General features: G+C 35.2%; 1 protein-coding gene across 10 annotated transcripts in view; it reads left to right on the top strand.

Moving 5' to 3' along the window:
- The window catches only part of dmd (dystrophin), a 126166-nt gene that overhangs the window by 9863 nt on the left and 95200 nt on the right, over nucleotides 1-21103 (top strand). For all 10 annotated transcript variants that reach the window (XR_007930290.1, XM_051894299.1, XM_051894275.1 and 7 more), the window contains exons 2-13: nucleotides 4241-4302; nucleotides 5004-5096; nucleotides 6769-6846; nucleotides 7286-7378; nucleotides 8513-8685; nucleotides 8986-9104; nucleotides 10866-11044; nucleotides 11426-11560; nucleotides 14021-14212; nucleotides 19033-19214; nucleotides 19328-19478; nucleotides 20272-20391. Coding sequence is in view for 9 of the 10 variants with exons in the window: in XM_051894299.1 (XP_051750259.1) it covers nucleotides 4241-4302; nucleotides 5004-5096; nucleotides 6769-6846; nucleotides 7286-7378; nucleotides 8513-8685; nucleotides 8986-9104; nucleotides 10866-11044; nucleotides 11426-11560; nucleotides 14021-14212; nucleotides 19033-19214; nucleotides 19328-19478; nucleotides 20272-20391 (1577 nt within the window). In the remaining variant the exon portion in view is untranslated. The remainder of the gene's footprint in view (nucleotides 1-4240; nucleotides 4303-5003; nucleotides 5097-6768; nucleotides 6847-7285; nucleotides 7379-8512; nucleotides 8686-8985; nucleotides 9105-10865; nucleotides 11045-11425; nucleotides 11561-14020; nucleotides 14213-19032; nucleotides 19215-19327; nucleotides 19479-20271; nucleotides 20392-21103) is intronic.

The following is a 21103-nucleotide window of genomic DNA, read 5'->3' as shown; positions in this document are numbered from 1 at the left end:
CCACAGCTGTTTCTTACATAAAGTTATTGTATGGCTTCAGAAGACTTGATATATAGCGTGCAGGTCATACGGACCACTTTTATAATACTTTTATGGTGCTTATTTTAAGAACAGCTCTGACATTCTGCTGTTCTTTTGCTTTGATATTATATGGGGAAAAAAGAAAGACTTGCTTTGGAACACCATGAGGGTGAATAAATAAAGACGGAATTTTAAAGTTCCTCAATTATACTATTTTAAATGATAAGTTCACTTCAGAATTAAAATTTCCTGATAATTTACTCACCCCCATTTCATCCAAGATGTTTATGTCTTTCTTTTTTCAGTTGAAAAGAAATTAAGGTTTTTGAGGAAAACATTCCAGGATTTTTCTCCATATAGTGGACTTCAACAGTTACCAACGTGTTCCAAATTGCAGTTTCAAATGCAGCTACAAGATCCCAGACGAGGAAAAAGGGTCTTATCTAGCAAAATGATCAGTCATTTTCTAAAAAAAATAAAAATTGTATATTTTTTAACCACAAATGCTCGTCTTGCACTAGCTCTGCGATACGCCACGCATTACGTAATCACGTTTGAAAGGTCACATGTGACGTAGGTGGAAGTACCGCGTTAGGGCGAAAAATTCCATCTCATTTTCTCCTCCAACTTCAAAATTGTCCGACATCGTTGTTTTACCTTTTTTTTTTTTTGTAAAGGCCAAGTTTGGCGTTTGACTTAGTATTTGCGTGTTCGCTTTGTAGACACTGGATCGGTACTTTCACCTACGTCACGCGTGACCTTTCCAACGTGATTACGTAATGCATGGCGCATCGCAGAGCAGTGCAAGATGAGCATTTGTGGTTAAAAAGTATATATTCTTTTAGAAAATGACAGATTGTTTAGCTATGTAAGACCCTTGTTTCTTTGGCTGGGATCGTGTAGAGCCCTTTGAAGCTGTTTTGAAACTGCAGTTTGGACCTTCAACCCATTGGTAACTGTTGAAGTCCACTATATGGAGAAAAATCCTGGAATGTTTTCCTCAAAAACCTTAATTTCTTTTTGACTGAAGAAAGAAAGGCATACATATCTTGGATGACATGGGGGTGAGTAAATTATCAGGAAATTTTAATTCTGAAGTAAAATAATCCTTTAAAGGTTCCTAATTTTGTTTTGGAAGTCTCCTACAATAGATTCACATGCATCAAAAGTAAAAAAAAAAAATAATTTCACTAATTTTCTCATAATATACATTTGCACATTTCTCAAAGAGCCTGAAAATGGTTTGTTAGAAGATTCAGTCTCTAAACCCCTCTTTTCCGTGAGCCTGCTCTGCTCTGATTGGTCAGATGGCCCAATTTGTTGTGATTGGTCGACTACTTACAGCATGTATTGGAATCTAAACGGCCGTTATCATATCTGAATTTCAGCTCCGGTGTTTTCCTCAGCACTTGATACACAGTGATACAAATGATGGTTTTTCCATTTCAATTTAAGCATGAGTCCTCTTTCATTTGAAATGCATGCAAAGTGGATTCTTAGTGCTGAAAACAGTATCTTCTCAACATATCAACAACACTAAACAAACTCTTCCAGGCCTCAGCTACAATACAGTGTTTGAGGGCAGGGCAAAGTAGACATTGTTCGCAGGCAGCCAATGAAAACCATAAGCTGGCATTATGCAAATTTGTTACATTGTTACGTAGGTATGTAACAGGAAGGGAGACTGGAAACGCTAACAACTCACTTCGGCAGTTCAGAATCTATTCTTTCTTTTAGGAGACAATAACTTTATTTGTCAGGCACTTTGATCTTTAAAACTTTACAGACTTTCATACAGCCTTATTACAGACTGCATGAAAGGGAATATTCAAAAAAGCATATTAGGGGCACTTTAATTTTAGAGTGAATTAACGCATTAATGTAACAACTGCGGGTGTTCACTTTTTACAGTGCAGATTAGTATTTGTTTAGTAGCAGATGAGTCATCCATCACCCACTAAAATGCTTTCTTTTTCTCTTAGAAATTACAACATAGCAATGTGGCAAAGAATTGTGTCTTAAAGTTTAGGCATTCGATATGCAGTTTGTGAATGGACTGCGGGAAGTCGTCTACCCTGTTGTGTTTTTGAACCTGAGGAAGGCAGAAATATAATTTCCCTGTCAAATCCTGAGCTTTTAAAAGCAGCTAATTTAGAGCTTTGTAGATCAATATCAGTAATACTGTAAGATAATGTGACGGTTCCCTCAGCAGCAAAATACTCACAATAATCAGCTTTTCCTTTGTGCGGTTCTGCTGTATTCTGAGCATTTTGTCAAGGGGATTGACAGTCTAATTGAAGCGGATTGTGTTAATCAAGTAAAGGAATGACTTTGCCATTATGGAACGTTAAGAGATATCTGATGTGCTCCAGAAATTATTGATCTGCGATAAGAATAGTTCTCAATTGCTGCTTTCTGCAGTGTTGAGATGACTTTACAAGTCATCCTTCTCTTAAGCAAAGAATTCAGATTAGCCTTGGATAAATGGCATTGCTTTCAAGAACTGAAAGTGGTGTTCATGGGAAAACTTATGCTTTTGGATGAAAAATAGGGGGGGAAATGCTGTTTGAAGTAGCTGATTACAAAATGTTGTTTAAATAAAAAAATAGTGATTTTCTATATCAGCAAATTTGTAGAAAGATTAGTTTAAAACGTATTAGTCAAACATATTAAAACATTATTTTATGCTTTATTTTACATCTATAGTCTATCTTTAATTTATTTTTAGTTCTTTGGAACTGATTTAATCTTATTCAGTGTTTGATCTTAAACACTGTTTACTCTTCTGTCATATTATTACGGCAAAACCGTGTGAGAGTGTGTGTTATTGCGATTATAAGCATGACACGGTGCAGTCAGGCTTGAAACGAATCTGAGCCATGCTACTGTGATTATACCGTCAACTGAAGTATAGGCTGACCAATGGGAACAATGAACTGAAACTACCCATTTCATGATGATTATTGCGATGGTGGCAAAAACAACTGGAAGCTTAAAATCAATTATGCATGAAAATGCTGTCATCCACGCCGACTCTGGAAAGCTTGTGATTCACCACCTAGTGCTTTTTGTGCGTGAGGAAATATCAAAGCAATACTTAATCATTCTTAATGATTCTGAAAGGTTTTGCAGAGGGAGTTTGCCCAAACATGACAATTCTGCCAAAAGTGGATGGCTTTCTTTCTTGCATGGAGCACAAAAGGAGATATTTAGCAGAACGTCCAAGCTGCTCTTTATTTTCAATGAAAGTAGATGCAGAGCAGGGAGTGCCTTGGATATATAATTCCCTTTGTGCCCCATGCGAGGAAGAGAAAAGATGACAGAATTTTCATTATAGTGGTGAACTCTCGCTTTAATATCATCAGGGCCCCTAGATAAGAATTACGCTTTTGTAATCAATCTGAAACCCAAGCAAGCCGAGAGGGTAGAGCACAGAGATCTGAATCAAAGCAATTGGAGAATATTAGAGCAGGGAACAACACAAGCTTTTAATGTGATATGAAAGCTAAATGTTCTTTGTACTGATTGATTTTTAATGTTCCCAACACCCGGCATTTCCTTTGCTTTCTTTGCAAATGCAAGAGTGACTTTCTGGCATTTTATGAACCGTTTTTATTTGCGGGCAAAACCACAAAGACGGCTTTTTACACAAGAAATCTTTTCTTCTTTTTTTTGTTTTTTTTGTTTTCTGGTTTCTCGATCTTGTCAATTGCTTGTTTGCAATTTCGGAGCGCCAAACCGTGTATTAAATGTTTTAGAAGTGAATGGGAATAACAGATGAATTTCTAAGCAGGTTCTTTGGCTTTTCTGATCAATCTTTCACCCTACGCAGTTATTGTGTTTGTAAGGCTTGCCTGATCTACACCCTCAATTCCTCAGAAGTAATCTTCTTTTGAATGCCAGCTGACCATTGATCTGTATATACCCTCAAACCTATCTCAGGTCTTTCAGGGGCTTTTTTTCTCAGTCTCTTTGTATTTAACCTTCCTCATATCAAATGCCACAACGTAGTGAGTTTTTCTTATTGATCACTATGGACTTTTTTTTTATTCTTATGAAGATCAATGCTGTTATTTAGTTGTAAAGCTTTACATTTCTGGAGGAATTAAATGACTATGATTTATTTGAAGTTAGGCCGTTTTTTTGTGTGTCTTTAAATTAAATTGCAAGAGTTGAACCTTAACTAGACCATATTGACAGTGATCTCTCTTATTTTCAGATGAAAGAGAAGATGTTCAAAAGAAAACCTTCACGAAATGGATAAACTCACAGTTTGCTAAGGTAATGTGACTTGTGTATGAACTGATTCAGACAGTCTTTATATTGCGATTTTCTGTTGTTGCAGTCTGGAAAAGCGTGTTATAGGTGTATAAACTGAAATGCTGTTATTCATCCACCTACTACATGGTGGGTGGATGAGGAGACATAAGGTAGACAAGCTGGATTTCAAGGTTAAAAGTTAAGATTCACACTTGCACATAGTCTTGATCTTAAGGTCAAAAGTTAAGATTCACACTCGCGTAAAGTCTTGTCACTATCCTTCATCTATGTCAGGATGTGAATGCTTGAATGTGTGCTTTAGATTTGTCTGTTTGACGTTCCACGCTTCGAGGTAAAGCATTTCAAAACAGAGGTTTTTGCGTTCTCTTTGTAACTCTGTTAGCATCCTTTTACAGTATGTTAACAGAGGAAGGACATCAGTTCTTTGTCCTTCAGACTGAGAGAGATGTGTTTGCTTCAAGGCAGAGCTGCGGGAAACTCAGAGAATGTCTATTTTTGTCATCTCAAAGAACCAAAACTAAAGGTCTTATCTTGTAATTCTCCTTTATTTTGGATAATGTACACTCTCAAATACTCCACTTTTAAATAATGGGTATGCTTCATAGACAATTCAGTTCTGCATGTGAGTATATTAAAGGCCTAAATATATGTTCCCAAAGACCCTCAGCCTTAATTTTTTACAAGTTCTGTTTAATCTCTAGACAAGAAGACCCCCTGTTGATGACCTCTTTACCGATCTGTGTGATGGTCGACGTCTTCTTGAACTCCTGGAGGTTCTGGTTGGCCATGAACTAGTGGGTCCATCTTTAAATTTGGAACATTTTCATTACAAAAATAGTCTCTTAAAGGGATCGTTTACCCAAAAATGAAAATTATCCCATTATTTACTCACCCTCAAGCCATCAGTGTATATGACTATCTTTTTTTGCGCCAAATGAGTAACCCCTGACACAATGTATGACGCAGGATGTAACGTAAGCTTAGACGTCTCTTGCGGTTCCTCCGATGAAATCCTCCGACATTTCTCTTTAAAAATTATTGTTTTAGACTTCTAATTTGTGACCAGTGTTTTGTTTTGCTCTATCCTCTGTGCTTCTGCGTTCATCATTATGTCATGCATCAGGTCAAAGTTTACTCTTCCGCCGCAAATCAATGAGTACGGCTAGTTATGCCCAAAACTAGTTATTATCGTTAATAAAGTTTTAAATATGGATATTTCTCATAATCACTTTAGAACATGGGTGTCCAGTCCTGCTCCTGGAGGGCCACTGTCCTGCAAAGTTTAGCTCCAACCCCAATAAAAACACACCTGAACCAGCTAATCAAGGTTTTACTAGGCATACTAGAAACTTCCAGTGTGGTGTGTAGAGGCAAGTTGGAGCTAAACTCTGCAAGACAGTGGCCCCCCAGGACCGAGTTTGGACACCCCTGCTTTAGAAGGTCCTTATTATCCCCCTGGAGCCATATGGATTACTTTTATGATGGATGGATGTTTTTTTTGTTTTTTTTTGGCTTCAAAATGTGCCCACAACCATTATAAAACTTGGAGGAGCAAGGATTTTTTAAATATCTTCGATTGTGTTAGTCTGAAAGAAGATATACACCTGGCTTGAGGTTGAGTAAATCATGGGATAATTTTCATTTTTGGGTGAATTAACCCTTTAAAGGAATAGTTCACCCCAAAAGGGCACTTTGTCTTTATTTACTCATGAGTACAAATGGTGAAATTGAGGATAGTCATGGTAGTTTCCAATGGCAATTGTAATGAATGGGGAATGAAGCATTGGCCAAAAATTGGTTTATTGGAAGATTATTGGAAGATAATTAACCTCATGTTTGTGTAATATAAAACATTTTGGGGTTAAATTAAAGTCGGCATGAGACAAAAGTTGTGATAGCCTTTTCTTCCTTATTGCAACGTATATCTGAGTGAAACGGCTTCTCAAACAAGAAAAAGAGCGGGACTTGATTTTGCCTGTCAAGAATTGATTGGATTGTTGTGGGTTGCAATTGCCGTGATGTCATGTGAGTGACAGCTTGTCCTGCCCTCTCGTCAGTAAACATGTCGTCAGAGGAGAGATGCAAGAGTGAGGGAAGTACATTAATTGAAAAAAAATGATGTGAATAAATACTGCAGTATTCCATAAAAAAATAAAAAATAAGAATTGTCAATTTTGATTTCATGGTGACTTTAAGAACAAAAGTATTTAGGCTATATGTGTATGTGTTATATACAGTTACCATGATAATGACTTTATTAGGGTGAGTAAATGATGACAGAACTTTCATATTTGGGTGAACTATTCCTTTAATTAGCTCTGCTGGGTTGTATTCTGAGACACTTTCCATTGTTCTATTTTTATCAAGGAAAAAATACTCCTGGTTTCAAAGCATTTGGACAAGGATGAGTGCATTCATTTGCAATGGATGCTCTAAGTTCAGTTCTGATATATTCCCCATTTGCAGGTTAAAGAACGTGGTTTCACTCGAGTGCACTCCCTCAACAATGTTAACAGGGCCCTGCAGATCCTTCAGAAGAACAATGTGAGTTAATTGGTTCAACTGGCTGTTTTACTATTCACGGCTTTTGGAATTTCAATGTTTCGGTTGAGCTTTTTTAATAAATGCAAGACAAAATTATGCAGAAGCAAAATTTACAGTTTGATAAGGTAATGGCAATTATCCATTTCACTGACATAAAAGCTTCTCTGCTTGATAAAACGTAGTGAAACATCCAGACAGCTTGAAAATGTGTTTGAAGAACCAAATAAAAGCCAAGTTTGCAAATTATAATGTCTGGTTGAAGTCATTTTCCAGCAAATATCAAACTGTTGATATCAGTGGTGTGACTGAAATATCTGATCTATATCTTGTTTAAAGTCAACATAAAATCAGAATCAACCCTGTTTACTGTCTTAATACATGTACCTGGTCGAATTATGTGCAGTTAAGGTTTTTGCATTCAAATCTGCTTCATTTCTAGGTTGATCTGGTGAACATTGGAGGAGCTGACATTGTAGATGGGAATCATAAACTGACCCTGGGGCTCATCTGGAGCATCATTCTCCACTGGCAGGTATGAGAGTTCAATACAGTGAAATCAGACCCACAATCTTTCTGGTTTGCCTTCAAGGGCAGTAGCACACTATAGAACCTTTATCATCCATTATGTTGGTCCATCAAAGATATTAGATGTAGCACATTTGCAATGGACTGTCATGTGCTTATCTGTACAGGAACTCGTTTCCTCTGTTTTTTTTCTGTTCATCTGATAATGTGGCACTACTGTGGTTTATGTTCAGAGCTGCTGATGTCATCTTCCTTAAGCTTATGTTGGAGGTGGCTACAGCAAAAAGGGCCTTTAAGACTCAGTAACGTTTCAGCTTTGAAATTGATTCAAAGTCCAGTGATGGTATCAGATGGTAAAATTACAGTGCGAAATTATTAACATATATATATGATTACCATATTCATGTACCTTGGAATTTACATCACACTCCTAGGTATTTCAAAGATTACCATGGTGTTATAACAGTACATGTCCAAAAAACATGGTTATACTATGGTAATCTTTGATATACAATACTGTTTAAAAGCTTGCAGTCAGTGACAGTAAAGTAAAAAAAAAAAAAAAAAAGCGTTTTCAACATTGATAATAAGAAAAAAAATTCTTGAGCAGCAAATCAGCATATTACAATGATTTCTGAAGGATCATGTGACACTGAAGACTGGAGTAATGATGCTGAAAATTTAGCTTTGCCATCACAGGAATAAAATACATTTTTAAATATTGTAAAATAGAAAACTGTTTTTTATATATATATATATATATATATATATATATATATATATATATATATATATATATATATATATATATATATATATATGTACCATTTTACTCTACTACTATTAGGTATTTGCATTATATTTGAAGGTATGAAATGTAATTACCAAGGTACAGTACATGTCCAAAGATCATAGTTTTACTCTTGTTTGTCAAAAACATAGCATTACCATGTTGCTATGTCCAAATATCATAATACTGTACATTGGTTATTTTTTGAGTGTTACATATTCTTGTTTTTATCCTGTTAGTAAAATTGTAATCATAAAGTCAATCTTTAAATATCAGCTTTATCATGTCATGTTTGCTATATTTGCCACTGTTCTGATAAATGTGTTTACATCCTCTCCTTTTACCGCACAGGTTAAGGATGTGATGAAAGATGTCATGGCAGACTTACAGCAGACCAACAGTGAAAAGATTCTGTTAAGTTGGGTCAGGCAGTCCACTAAAAACTACAAAGACATCAATGTGGTCAACTTCTCCAGTAGCTGGACAGATGGACTTGCCTTCAATGCTCTCATTCACAGCCACAGGTGCTGTTATTTTATGGGTGCTTTTTTTGAAAATCACAGAAATCACTGCTTTCACATCTAATGAAGTTTAAAATGAATGTTTTATATTCATTGGTCATAAACTGCATGGTTGAATACTAGCTTGGCCTAAAGCAATTTTTGAAGCTGATTATGGCTTATTGTTTTTCTATTTTTCCATGTAGTTCATTTGGGTAATGAACCAGCTGTTTCGATCTGCTTTTAGCTATTTCAAGCATGTGCACAGAAAAAGAATTTGTTATTAACTATCTTATATTAATTACATCATCTGCTTTTTGCCAGGCCGGAGCTGTTTAACTGGAGTGTGGTGGAGCAACAGGATAATGCCATTGAGAGACTGGATCATGCCTTCAACATTGCAGAGAAGAGTTTAGGCATCGACCGACTGTTGGACCCTGAGGGTATGACCTCCTCTTTTCTTCTTCTTGTTCACATTAGCCTTTGAAGTTGTTCTGAGTAATACAGACATGGAAATGTCTTGTTACATCAACATCTAAAACAGAATTTCATCACATAATTTATGCCATGGGAGTTTAACTCATAGTTGAGCTTGTACCACTTATAACTTGTTCTCTATGTACGTATCCAGAGGAAAGAAAAATTATGGCAGAGATCTAATATACAGTATATGTATTGTATGATGTTTCTTCCCTATTGATAAGTACATAAAGAACATGTATAGTGCATATATATAGACCTATTTTGCGTTTGCATGCAGCGATGACGTTTTTTGTGGGCGGAGCCTACCTGTTGACAGAAAGTGACAGTTCTGCAAGAGCAGTCTATGGAAGTCCCGGAATAAAAGAATAAAAAAAGTTAATTTCAAATTTATATCTCACAGTTCTGACTTTTTTCTCGCAAATCCAAGTTTATACCTCACAATTCTTACAGGGAAAAACAGAATTGTGAGATATACTCGTTATTCTGTATTTTTTCCTCAGAATTGCGAGTTTATGTCCCACAATTCTGACTTTTTTTCCCTCAGAATTGTGACAAACTCGCAATTGCGAGTTTTATAAAGTCAGAATTGGGAGATATAAATTTTATAGGCTATGTTTAAAAGTTATATATGTAAAATGTTATATGTTTAAATATTATTTCATGCTGTAACTGCTATGTATGTATGTCCCCTATGAACTGCATATGAGAATATTTATTTATATATATATATATATATATGTATGTATATATAATATATGTGTGTGTGTGTTTGTATATATATATATATTGTAATTTCTTTTATATTTTATATATAAAAAAATATTAAGCAGCACAACTGTTTTTAACATAGATAATAATAAGAAATGTTTCTTGAGCACCAAATCAACATATTAGAATGATTTCTGTGACACTGAAGACTGGATAATGATACTAAAAATTCAACTTTGTCTTTGCAAGAGTAAATAATATTTATGACAAATATATTAAAAAAGAAAGCAGTTATTTAAAACTGTAACAATATTTCAAAATATTACTGTTTTTACAAATTGTTCAAATAAATGAAGCTTTGGTGAGCATAAGACACATTACAAGAATATTTAAAAATCTCATGAACCCCAAACTTTTGAAAAATAGTGTATGTATGTATGTGTGTTTATTTATTTATTTATATATATATATATATATATATATATATATATATATATATATATATATATACAGTTTATTTATGTACAGTCAAACCAAAACTTATTCAGACACCTTGAACATTTCATTCTTTAATACAGTTTATTCACTATAGTAAAAAAAAAAAAATGGTAATAAAATATGACAAAATCTCAGAGTTAAACTGTGTCAGAAACCTTAATTATGTCAGATAACACTTAAGCAAAACATGGTCAGGTCAAAGTGTCTGAATAATTTTTGGTTCCAAATTTTGATAAATTTTACTAGTAGTCCACTGTATGAAGAATTTTTGGGTATAATATGTCACAGTTTACTTTATTTTGCTATCCTCGCTTACATAAATGAACTATAGTGTCCTGCACCCACTAGTAAAAATATATCAAAAATGTCTGAATAATTTTTGGTTTGACTGTACATTCTTTTAAATGGAAAGCGAATGTTTGCATGGGTCTTCTGCTTCTCACATTTATCTAATGTCTCCTCTAGGAGTATATTATACAATTTAGTCATTTCTTAACTTCTTTTCTTCTTCACAGATGTTGCTACAACTCATCCTGATAAGAAATCCATCATTATGTACGTCACCTCCCTGTTCCAAGTGCTGCCCCATGGCGTGAGTAAGGAGGCAATACAAGAGGTGGAGACCCTCCCTCGAGCTACAGTAGCCAAGGAGGAGCACTTCCTCTTTCAAACCCAGCAGCGTTACTCCCAGCAGGTCAGAGAAACACACACTCATAGATACACAAGTGTTTAGAACGATATGTTGTAATCATAATGCATGGAACCATTATCTCTGGCGCCACATACGTCTAATATGAAAGCATTAGACTTCTCTGGTTTCAAAAAGGTTTTTAGACGTTCTCAGGATGTAGAATGCACATCTAGCTTGTCAACACACTTTGCCAGCTGACATTGAATTATGTTTTGCAATTTGTGATCTAATTTTGCCGCTCTGCATTCCAACGTCCTCATCGTCCTTCTCACTGCCATATCCAGCTCATTGCTCCATCACTCAACTCTCCTCTATGTTTCCATCCATCTCTGTGGCTTTTGTTTTGCTTTTTTCAGGCTTTCTTGTCTTCTGTACCTCTCTTAGATCACAGTCAGTGTGGCCCAGAGTCATGTTCGCAGCCCGTCTCCCTCCTATAAGCCTCGATTCAAAAGCTATGCCTTCACTCAAGCTGCCTACGTCAAGACGCCTGAACAGCAGAGGAAGTTTCTCACCACACAGGTTTGTTTCTGTCGACTGCTGACTCTTCCATGTTTCCAGGTATTGCAGCGGTGTCTACAACAACCTCTGACTGATATCAGTGGTGTCCAGTTTTGGGGAAAGTTACTTTTAAAAGTAATGCATTACAATATTGCATTACTTCCAAAAAAAAAGTAATTACGTAGTTACTTTTTATGGAAAGTAATGCATTACGTTATTTTTGCATTACTTTTCCTCATCTGGGCTGAGCTGTTTGTTTGTTTTTTGTTTGTTTTATTTTTGTTAAATTTAAAGGCCCTTTCACACCAAAAGTGAAATGAATAAGCCTCAGGCTAAAGGAAATGCAAATTCATGCCTGTACAGTAGAGGGCGCAGCTCAAACAAACAAGCCTTTCAGTTGTGCTGCCATTGTGGAAAACAGAAGAATATGATGCAGGAGAAGATGTAAATGAGTAAATGTATGCTCACATTTAGTCTAGAACTAGGCTAGAATAACCATCATGTATTTTTCTCAACATGGGGACAGGAGAGCTGTCAGCCAATAAATTGGAAAATAAAGTAACTTGCATTACTTATTTGCAAAAAGTAACTCAGATATTTTGTTGTAAATTTAAAAGTTATGTGTTACTTTACTAGTTACTTTTAAAAAAGTAATCTGATTACGTAACTCACGTTACTTGTAATGCGTTAACCCCTACACTGGTGATGCCACACTTCACTTGCTAAAGCTTGAATTTATGATTTTTGCCTGCCAGACAATAAAACTGACAAAAAATACCATAGATTCGCAATGAGGAAGGGACCTGAGGGAGAGACTTGTTGTGGGGTCTTTTGACTTTAAGTATGGAAACAAACCATACTCAATGGACTAACATTATGAACGCTACTCTCATTTTCTTAGGAAAATATAAAAATCTAGTTTATCATGCTGTATTAAAAAATACAAGTGTTGTATGTGAATTTGTGTCTTCCTGAGATACTTTTATCTACATTAGGCATCTCTGTTTGACTAACTTCCTATTTCAACACCCAGCCATCAACCCATTCGTCTTTGTCTAATTGATGAAACAGTGGAATTTTCAGTATTTGGAATGAAGCTGAAATAAAATAAAATATAAGTATTAGATGAAAAGCTTATGGAAGCTTGTTTCCGCCACAGAATAAAACAATATAAAAGATAATTGCGACTTTTATCTCACAATTCTGACTTTTTTTCTCACAATTGCGAGTTTACATTTCGCATTTCTGACTTTTTCTCAGAATTGTGAGATATAAACTCACAATTGCGAGCTATAAATTTAGAATTGCTGGATATAAATTTGCAACTGCAAGAAATAAAGTCAGAATTGCGAGATATAAACTCACAATTCTGACTTTTTCATGCAATTCTGACTTTATGACTCGCAATTGGGAGTTTATATCACACAATTCTGAGAAAAAAGTAAGAAATATTAGATAAAAAGTCACAATTACCTTTTTTATTTTTATATAGTAACTTCCATAACTAAAACATAAGTAAAAAATGTTGCCACAACTGACTGAAATAAGTCCATTTAAGTTGAAGGACTAAACTAAAACTGCACATAACAAAATTACTAAAACTTTAACTAAAATAAAAATATTAACTGAAAATAAAAAAAGCTAATTCAAAATATTAATAAATACTATAATAGTATATAAATAATACTAAAATATCACTGGTGCAAAACACTAGGGTGTTATGGGTGGCTGCCAAGGCCTTGCTATGTGGTTGCTAATGTCTTCTGAGTGTTGTTTAGCATATCACTATGGTGTTCTGGGTAGTTGCTAGGTGGTTAGTAACCCTATAGATATTTTGGTTACTAAGATATGACTCAAGTCTCTCCTTTACTGTCAGTCTATGAGACCATTTTTTTTTTTTTTTATGGTTTTATGTTGTTTAGAAATAGTAATAGCATACCTCTCCTCAACAAGCTGCGTGATTTGAGGGTTTTATTGCCCCCACAGCACAAATGGTATGAAGTTATGCACCAAATTTGAATACTTATGGTTAGGAATTTGTTTGAATATGAGCAACACCACAAGCACCACTAATAAACCAAGTTCTAAATCATAACTCAGCACCAAGCCTCTCACAATCTTCGAATTCAATCTGAAACCACCCTGATATTATCAGTCAGCTAGTGCTCAACACTCAAACACATACAAGAACGGAGGGTATTTCCCAAAGCAGGAAAAGAAAATTAGAAATCTAACTTTAAAGATCACCCAGCTTTTGAGGATGAAACAGCCAGAAGTACTCTAGGGGCTTTACCGACAATTGTGTGTGTGTGTGTGTGTGTGTGTGTGTGTGTGTGTGTCCATGATTAGCCAACCACTCCTACCAGCTCATTGCCAATACGCTCTTTAGGCAGGTTTTAAAGACAGAAAACTCGATATCTTTATTATTTTTAAATCCATACCATCATCTAACCCATTTGTCTCTCGTCTATCTGCCTGCAGTCTCCAGACAAGCCCGATGAACTGCGACCGTCCCCCAGTCCCCTGCCACAGGGGCTAAATGAGCTGGAAAGCTACCAGAGTGCCCTGGAGGAGGTCCTGACCTGGCTGCTCTCTGCGGAGGACGGCTTGCAAGCACAGCCTCCCATCTCTTCTTTTGTCGACGAAGTCAAAGAGCAGTTTCACACCCATGAGGTAATTCGCCAGTTTGTCTTTTGAAGCTTTTGAGGTGAAAGTAGATGAGCGTGTTGATGATTCTGCTGGCCACAGGTGATATTTTTCTCAGTATGTTTTAAGAAATGTATCATTAACTTTCACATTTCAATGTAGTTACTACACTAGAACAATGATTAAGGTTTGATTAGTGTACTTACTAGAATATGTAGCTGGATTTAGGTTGAAATGTCAAAATCAAACGTTAAATTTGAGCTTGTAATTTAATCATAATGTCCTAACTATATTTTCCATTGAAATTCCCAATTATTTAGTCCACTTAAACACCACCCCTTATTTAAAATAAGGGATGTGCATCACAATTTGGAGGAAACGATCTGTCGATCTGCTTTAGTTACATTGCTGCTGTAATGTTCTTAATGCTTCTTTCGGATGTTGGAAGAATCAATTTTAAAGATATGGGCACATGAACATTAGGGCTGGATAATATATCGATGCAATTTAGTTTAGCATTTTACTGTTTAGCATTTTGTATCATTGATACTGACAACAAATTATCACATAATATTTCAGTGTTTCTGCTGACTTAATAAATAGATGAAGTAGTTTTGTTGCTGCAGTGTTCGGGTCATTTTGACACGGAGAGGATTTTCCCATACCAGAAAATGCTAGTTAATGTTAATGCACTGAACTAAAAATTGCTGACTTTACTCACCCAGATTCTAACAACTTCTCAAACATTTTTTCATACTTTTTGTATTTTTTTGTGGGGGTTTTTCCACATTGTAACACTTGTGATGTTCCTAGTCAAAAATGACCAGCCTACAAAAAATTGCTTATAAATCTCTCATGCTACATCATCACCAAATATTGGATTAAATCTTTTTCAACTTCAACTTGTTTTCTTTCAATTAGGACAGGTTTTGTATTTATTTTTGGAACTGATCAATTGAAGGCCTTATTTATCTGAGCTTATGTACCTCATAATAACCTGATAATTTTGTAAATTTTACATAAAATATGAAAAAAATTGCACTGTTTATTACACTAGTGTGCTGTAATGTTTAACCAGGAAATTTGTTTTGAAATGCTTTTATTTTGTACAAAATGACACAAAGTCACACTTGTGGTGTTCACAGGCAAAAATGACGGGCCTATAAAAAAAAAAACTTATAAATCTTATGCTATTTTATCCCCAAATTTTTAATTAAATCTTGTCAACTTCTTTTCTTTAAATTAGGATAGGTTTTGTATTTATTTTTAAAACTGATTGATTGTAGGCCTCATTGATCTGAGCTTATATTGGTCAAAAATGACCGCCCATTGAAAATGAATGGGGGAGTCAAAAATCAGAGAAACAATTAGTGTTCAGGAGCGTGTACATCATGTTCACGTATGCACATGTGGGCTTGCAAAAATAAAGATCTCGGACCTGTGCATGTGTGGATACATGCTTACTCATGCATCCACGCACATGTACACACACACGTTCATGTACACAAACAAACTATTTTGAGTATTACAGGCTTTTATTTTCACAAAGGTGAACTTTATCCTCAAATCAGTGAGGCTCAGATCAATGAGGCCTACGATCAATCAGTTTCAAAAATAAACACAAAACCTGTCTTAACTGAAAGAAATCTGAAAGAAAACAAGTTGACAAAAAGACTGAATCCAATATTTGGTGATAAAATAGCCCAACGAGTAATTTATCCGCTTTTTTTTTTTTTTTTTTTTTTTTGTAGGCCGGTCACCACAAGTGTGACTTTGTGCCATTTTGTAATAAATAAAACCAAAATAAAACCATTTCAAAACAAATTTCCTGGTTGCAACATTAAAGCACACTAGTGTGATAAACAGTGCAATTTTTTTTTTTTTTTTCATATTTAATGTAAAATTGATAAAATTATCCACAAATAATGCTGAGGTACATAAGCTCAGATAAATCAGACCTACGGTCGATCAGTTCCAAAAATAAATACAAAACCCGTCCTAATTGAAAGAAAACAAGCTGACTCAAATTCAAAAGATTGAATCCAATATTTGGTGATAAGGTAGCATAACAAGAGATTTATAAGCAATTTTTTGCAGGCCGGTCATTTTTTAAATGGGAACACCACAAGTGTTATAGGGTTTTCAACACAGCACAAGGGTTAAAAAAGGTTCCATCATTATTGGTAGGTGAAAAAAGAGATAAAGAACCATAAAATTGGCACTTTTTTCAAAAGTGGCACAAAAATAACTTGAATCCACAATGATGGTGTCAAAGCGTATAAGTAGGACCTTTCAAGAAGGACAAGTGTACAGCCATTATGTTAATCTACTAGTTCAGAGCAAACATTTGGAGTACTACACCCTAAAAAAGACAATGTTGTCATGCCCCTATGTCTTTTTAGCATCAGCAGACTATAGTGATTGCCTCTAGAGGTGAAGATGTTCTAAAGCTAGCTGTATTTGATGTGATTTCATAAGCTTTAGCTACCATTTGGCAGCTATGGATTCCTACATAAGCTCAGAGTCTTACGGTACAACCTTTGCACAAGATTGAAGGGCATGCAGAGAAATATAAGTCCAGACTATCTATTTACAGCTCTTATTGAGGCATTAGTTGATTAAATAAGTGTCTTTAAAAGATAACATTATTCAACAATTAAACATTAGTTTTGTCTAACTTAAAAATAAACAGTGTTTGGTAAGTTACTCTAAAAACTTAACTATTAGCTACTACTTAAAGGATTAGTTCACTTTCATATAAAATTTTCTTGATAGTACGGTTTTGGCAGAAGCACTTGGAAGGCGATCATTTGTTTATATAAAGCATATACATTTACATTTTTTTTTTTTTTTTTGAAAATGGCCGATCGTTTTGCGAGATAAGACCCTTATTCCTCGTCTGGTATCGTTTAAAGCCCTTTGAAGCTGCACTAAAACTGTAATTTTGACCTTCAACCCTTTGGAGGCCATTGAAGTCCATTATAAGGAGAATAATCCTGGAATGTTTTCATCAAAAACCTTAATTTCTTTTCGACTGAAGAAAGAAAGACATTAACATCTTGGATGACATAGGGGTGAGTAAATTATCAGGAAAATTTTATATGAAAGTGAACTAATCCTTTAAATCTTCTACAGTGTAATTAGATTACAGTACTAATTACTCTCTCTAAAAAGTATTGCATCACTTATTACTAATTACTTTCAATCCCATATCATTCATGACCAGTTGAACAATACAAGGACAGACATGTTCTTTTAATTCTTTCGAATAAATAATATGAAATTTTATAAATTATTCTTGAACTGACCAAAGTAGAGAGAACATACATTTTAACATTAGACATTAAATTTTGATGTTAAATCCACTATTTTTTAATATAGAACTGAACTATAGTCTATAGAGTATTTAATGCAATTACATCAGAAGTAACTGTAATTAAATTACAGAAAAATAGAGTAGTCCCTTACTTTACTTTTTCATGGAAAAATGAAATTACAGTAATTAATTACTTAATGTATTACACCCTGCTAATAAATAATATTTTTTTTTGTCCAAATTACAGTGTTCTTCTTCAAGCACTAAAAACTACTCATAAATTTCAAACTTTATTTGTCTATAAATTTATATCTAAGCCTATATTTTCCCAGAAATGCATTTCAGTTGACACTTCCATGGTATGTTTATTCCATATCTGACATCTGGTCAATAAAAGACTGATGTTTTATATTTGTATGAGAAGTATAGGAACGGCTCTAAATTCGGACAGGTGATTAATTTCTTCAAACTAACTTTGAACCCAAGGGGTGAAGGATACTGTCTGAAAGTTTTAGGACTAAGATATATTATCCATGAAGTTGTGGGTTGTTATTATTATCCAGATCTGCGTATGCCCCCTGTGTTTACCATCTCTGAATAAATTCGATTTCTCCATTCATGACAGATGGTAATTATGAGTGTTTCCCCTCAGTTTCATATTCCAACATCTTTTAGAATGGTTGGTCTGGGAGTCAAAAAATCAAACTGTGCCTTGCGTAGGTGTGAATTGAAAAGTTATCTGGGGACATTTAATGACTGAAAGAATCGAATTTAATGAGTAAAGGTGTCAAGGATGAAAGCAGATGCAGAGGGTTTTAGATGACAGTGCAAAGAAACAATTAGAAGTTAAGCGTTCTTAAAATAATTTGTTGCTTTGAGCACATTTTTGTTTGTTGATCGTTCTGCTCTAATGGAATCATGATACTCAGTTTTAATTTTTTTGCGTGTTTGAGGCCATTTAAAAACAGTAACATTGCTAAATTTATTACAATTAAAAAAAAAAGTTTGGTAACACTTTAGTTTGGGGAACAATTCTCACTTTTATCTAGTTGCTTATTAGTTTGCATATTATTAGAATATTGGCTGTTTTTTAGTAATTATAAAGCACATATCAATGCCTTATTCTGCATGACCATATTCTGCATGACCCAATACCTAAATGTAAACGCTACAAAAACAACATTAATTAAGGCAAAAGTTGTAGTTAATAGTGAATACGTGCTCCCTATACTGAAGTGTTATCAAAATATATAATTTCATGTACATTTTATGTTGAATTTTAAAATTTGCATAGCAAAAATTGTGGCTGCAGTTTGGTTGCTTGCAAACTTCTTTGTTGACAGTCGAACACTTGCAAAGCTAATGGGATCATTGTCTTTTGTTTCTTTACATGTTATACATCTTCATACGTTTTCTTGCAATAAAATAATTACTTTAACTCCATACTTTGTCCATCAAAGATGTTCATTGCACTGTACTTCACTGTACCACTGCCCTGTATACATATATGTATATGTGTGTTTGGGTCCAGGGCTACATGGTGGAGTTAACGTCTCATCAGGGCAGTGTGGGCCGGGTTCTGAAAGCAGGAAGTGTGTTGTTGTCTGGAGGGCAGCTGACTGATGATGAAGAGAGAGAGGTGCGGGAACAGATGAATCTGCTCAACTCTCGCTGGGAACATCTGCGTGTATCCAGCATGGAGCGACAGAGCAGGTGGTCACATGTTTGCATGATAAGCCTTTATTTAGCCAGAAATATTAACAGAAAGACCAAAACCTATGCTATTTACAAATCCTTATGTAACTGAGATTTTGGAACATTTCTAGACTTCATGAAGTTTTGATGGACCTGCAGCACCAGCAGCTGAAGCAGCTCTCTGATTGGCTGGACACGACCGAAACTCGGATTAAAAGAATGGGCACACAGCCTTTAGGACCTGAACTTGATGACATAAAGCGTCAAATTGAAGAGCAAAAAGTATGTCCTGGAATTTATTTGTGGTTAGTTTTAAAGTTTTTAATGTTGTTTATATTTCTATGTGGTGTTTTTAATATGCTTTGACACAAAACCATGTGCAAATTCATAAGTTATCACCATTGCTGAGTACAAATGTGTACATTTAGCAATATAGCGGGTGAATTATGCATATGATGTATATTATGATATGATGAACTATATGCCTTTCTCCGCTGACGTTCTGAGTTGTACAAAGCATTTCTAAGGATACTGATTGTTAGAAGGCAGACTGAGATGGCGAACGGGAACATAGTTTGTGTAACATTAGCAAGACATTATTAGCTGTTTGATAACGTGGTCAAGCAAAAGGCTAATCATATTAATTACCGTTATGTGTCCAACTTTGTAGAGAGTGATACATAAAACGCATTACCATTCTGATACATCGACTTTGTAGATGACAGTGTATAATTCGACTTCTTCTGAATCAGTTTCTGGTTCAAACATATGGCTGAATTAAACCAGTATTTCCACTTAGCATTGTGCGGAGTTTACTACAGTAAAGTTGACAGTGGATCAGGTATTCTGAGCTTGTGTGTTCGAGTGGAGGCGGAGCTAATTTGCATATTCATGCACCCGCATATACTAAATGAAGCAAGGTTATAGAGTTAAGCTATTTTAAGGCATGAAGACATTTAGGAAAAATCAGGAAAAAGGAAAAAAACATTTAAATATGTCATTTTGTTGATCAAAGATGAGTTTTATGTGATAAAGTTATTGAGTACAAAAGGTAAAGACATAATTGTCCCTACAGCTCTTACAGGAAGATCTGGAGCTGGAGCAAGTGAGAGTAAACTCTCTGACTCATATGGTGGTGGTAGTAGATGAGAACAGTGGTGATGGTGCCACCGCCGCCTTGGAGGAAAAACTACAGGTAAATGTTATATTTTGCATGCACAACTTGATTTCCCCAGTCTTAGGATCAATATTCTATCAAACTATTAAAAACCAAACACTTTCTTTAAAGGGTTAGTTCACCCAAAAATGAAATTTCTGTCATTAATTACTCATGTCCTTCCAAACCCGTAAGACCTTCGTTCATCTTCGTCAGAACGCCGACTCAGTATTGGCTAACGCTGTTCACGTGAGCAGCGTGACGCATGCGTGTGATACTGATGCAGGAGCCGGCCAATACTGAGTCAGCGTTCTGACGAAGATGAACGAAGGTCTTACGGGTTTGGAACGACATGAGTCGTAGAACCCGGAAGCGCTGCACTGTCTATGCAACATAAACGGACTGGCAGGGAAGAGACAAAATTGTTGAATAAATGGTGATATTAATTATTTGGTTTTGTTTTTGTGCACAAAAAGTATTCTTGTCGCTTCATGACATTAAGGTTGAACCACTGTAGTCATGTTGACTATTTTAACAATGTCTTTACTGCTTCTCTCGACCTTAAATGTGGTAATTACGTTGCTTTCTGTGGGGGATAAAAAAGTTTTATCAAATATATCTTAATTTGTGCTCCGAAGATGAACAAAGGTCTTACAGATTGGGAACAACATGAGGGTGAGTAATTAATGACAGAACTTTTTCGGTGAACTAACCCTTTAAATAACTATCCGAAAGTCTGACTGGTTGATTG

This window comes from Ctenopharyngodon idella, chromosome 1, assembly GCF_019924925.1.
Source record: "Ctenopharyngodon idella isolate HZGC_01 chromosome 1, HZGC01, whole genome shotgun sequence".
NCBI lineage: Eukaryota > Metazoa > Chordata > Actinopteri > Cypriniformes > Xenocyprididae > Ctenopharyngodon > Ctenopharyngodon idella.
Note: the sequence above shows the minus strand (reverse complement) of the source record. Positions and strands in the feature narration are given on the sequence as shown.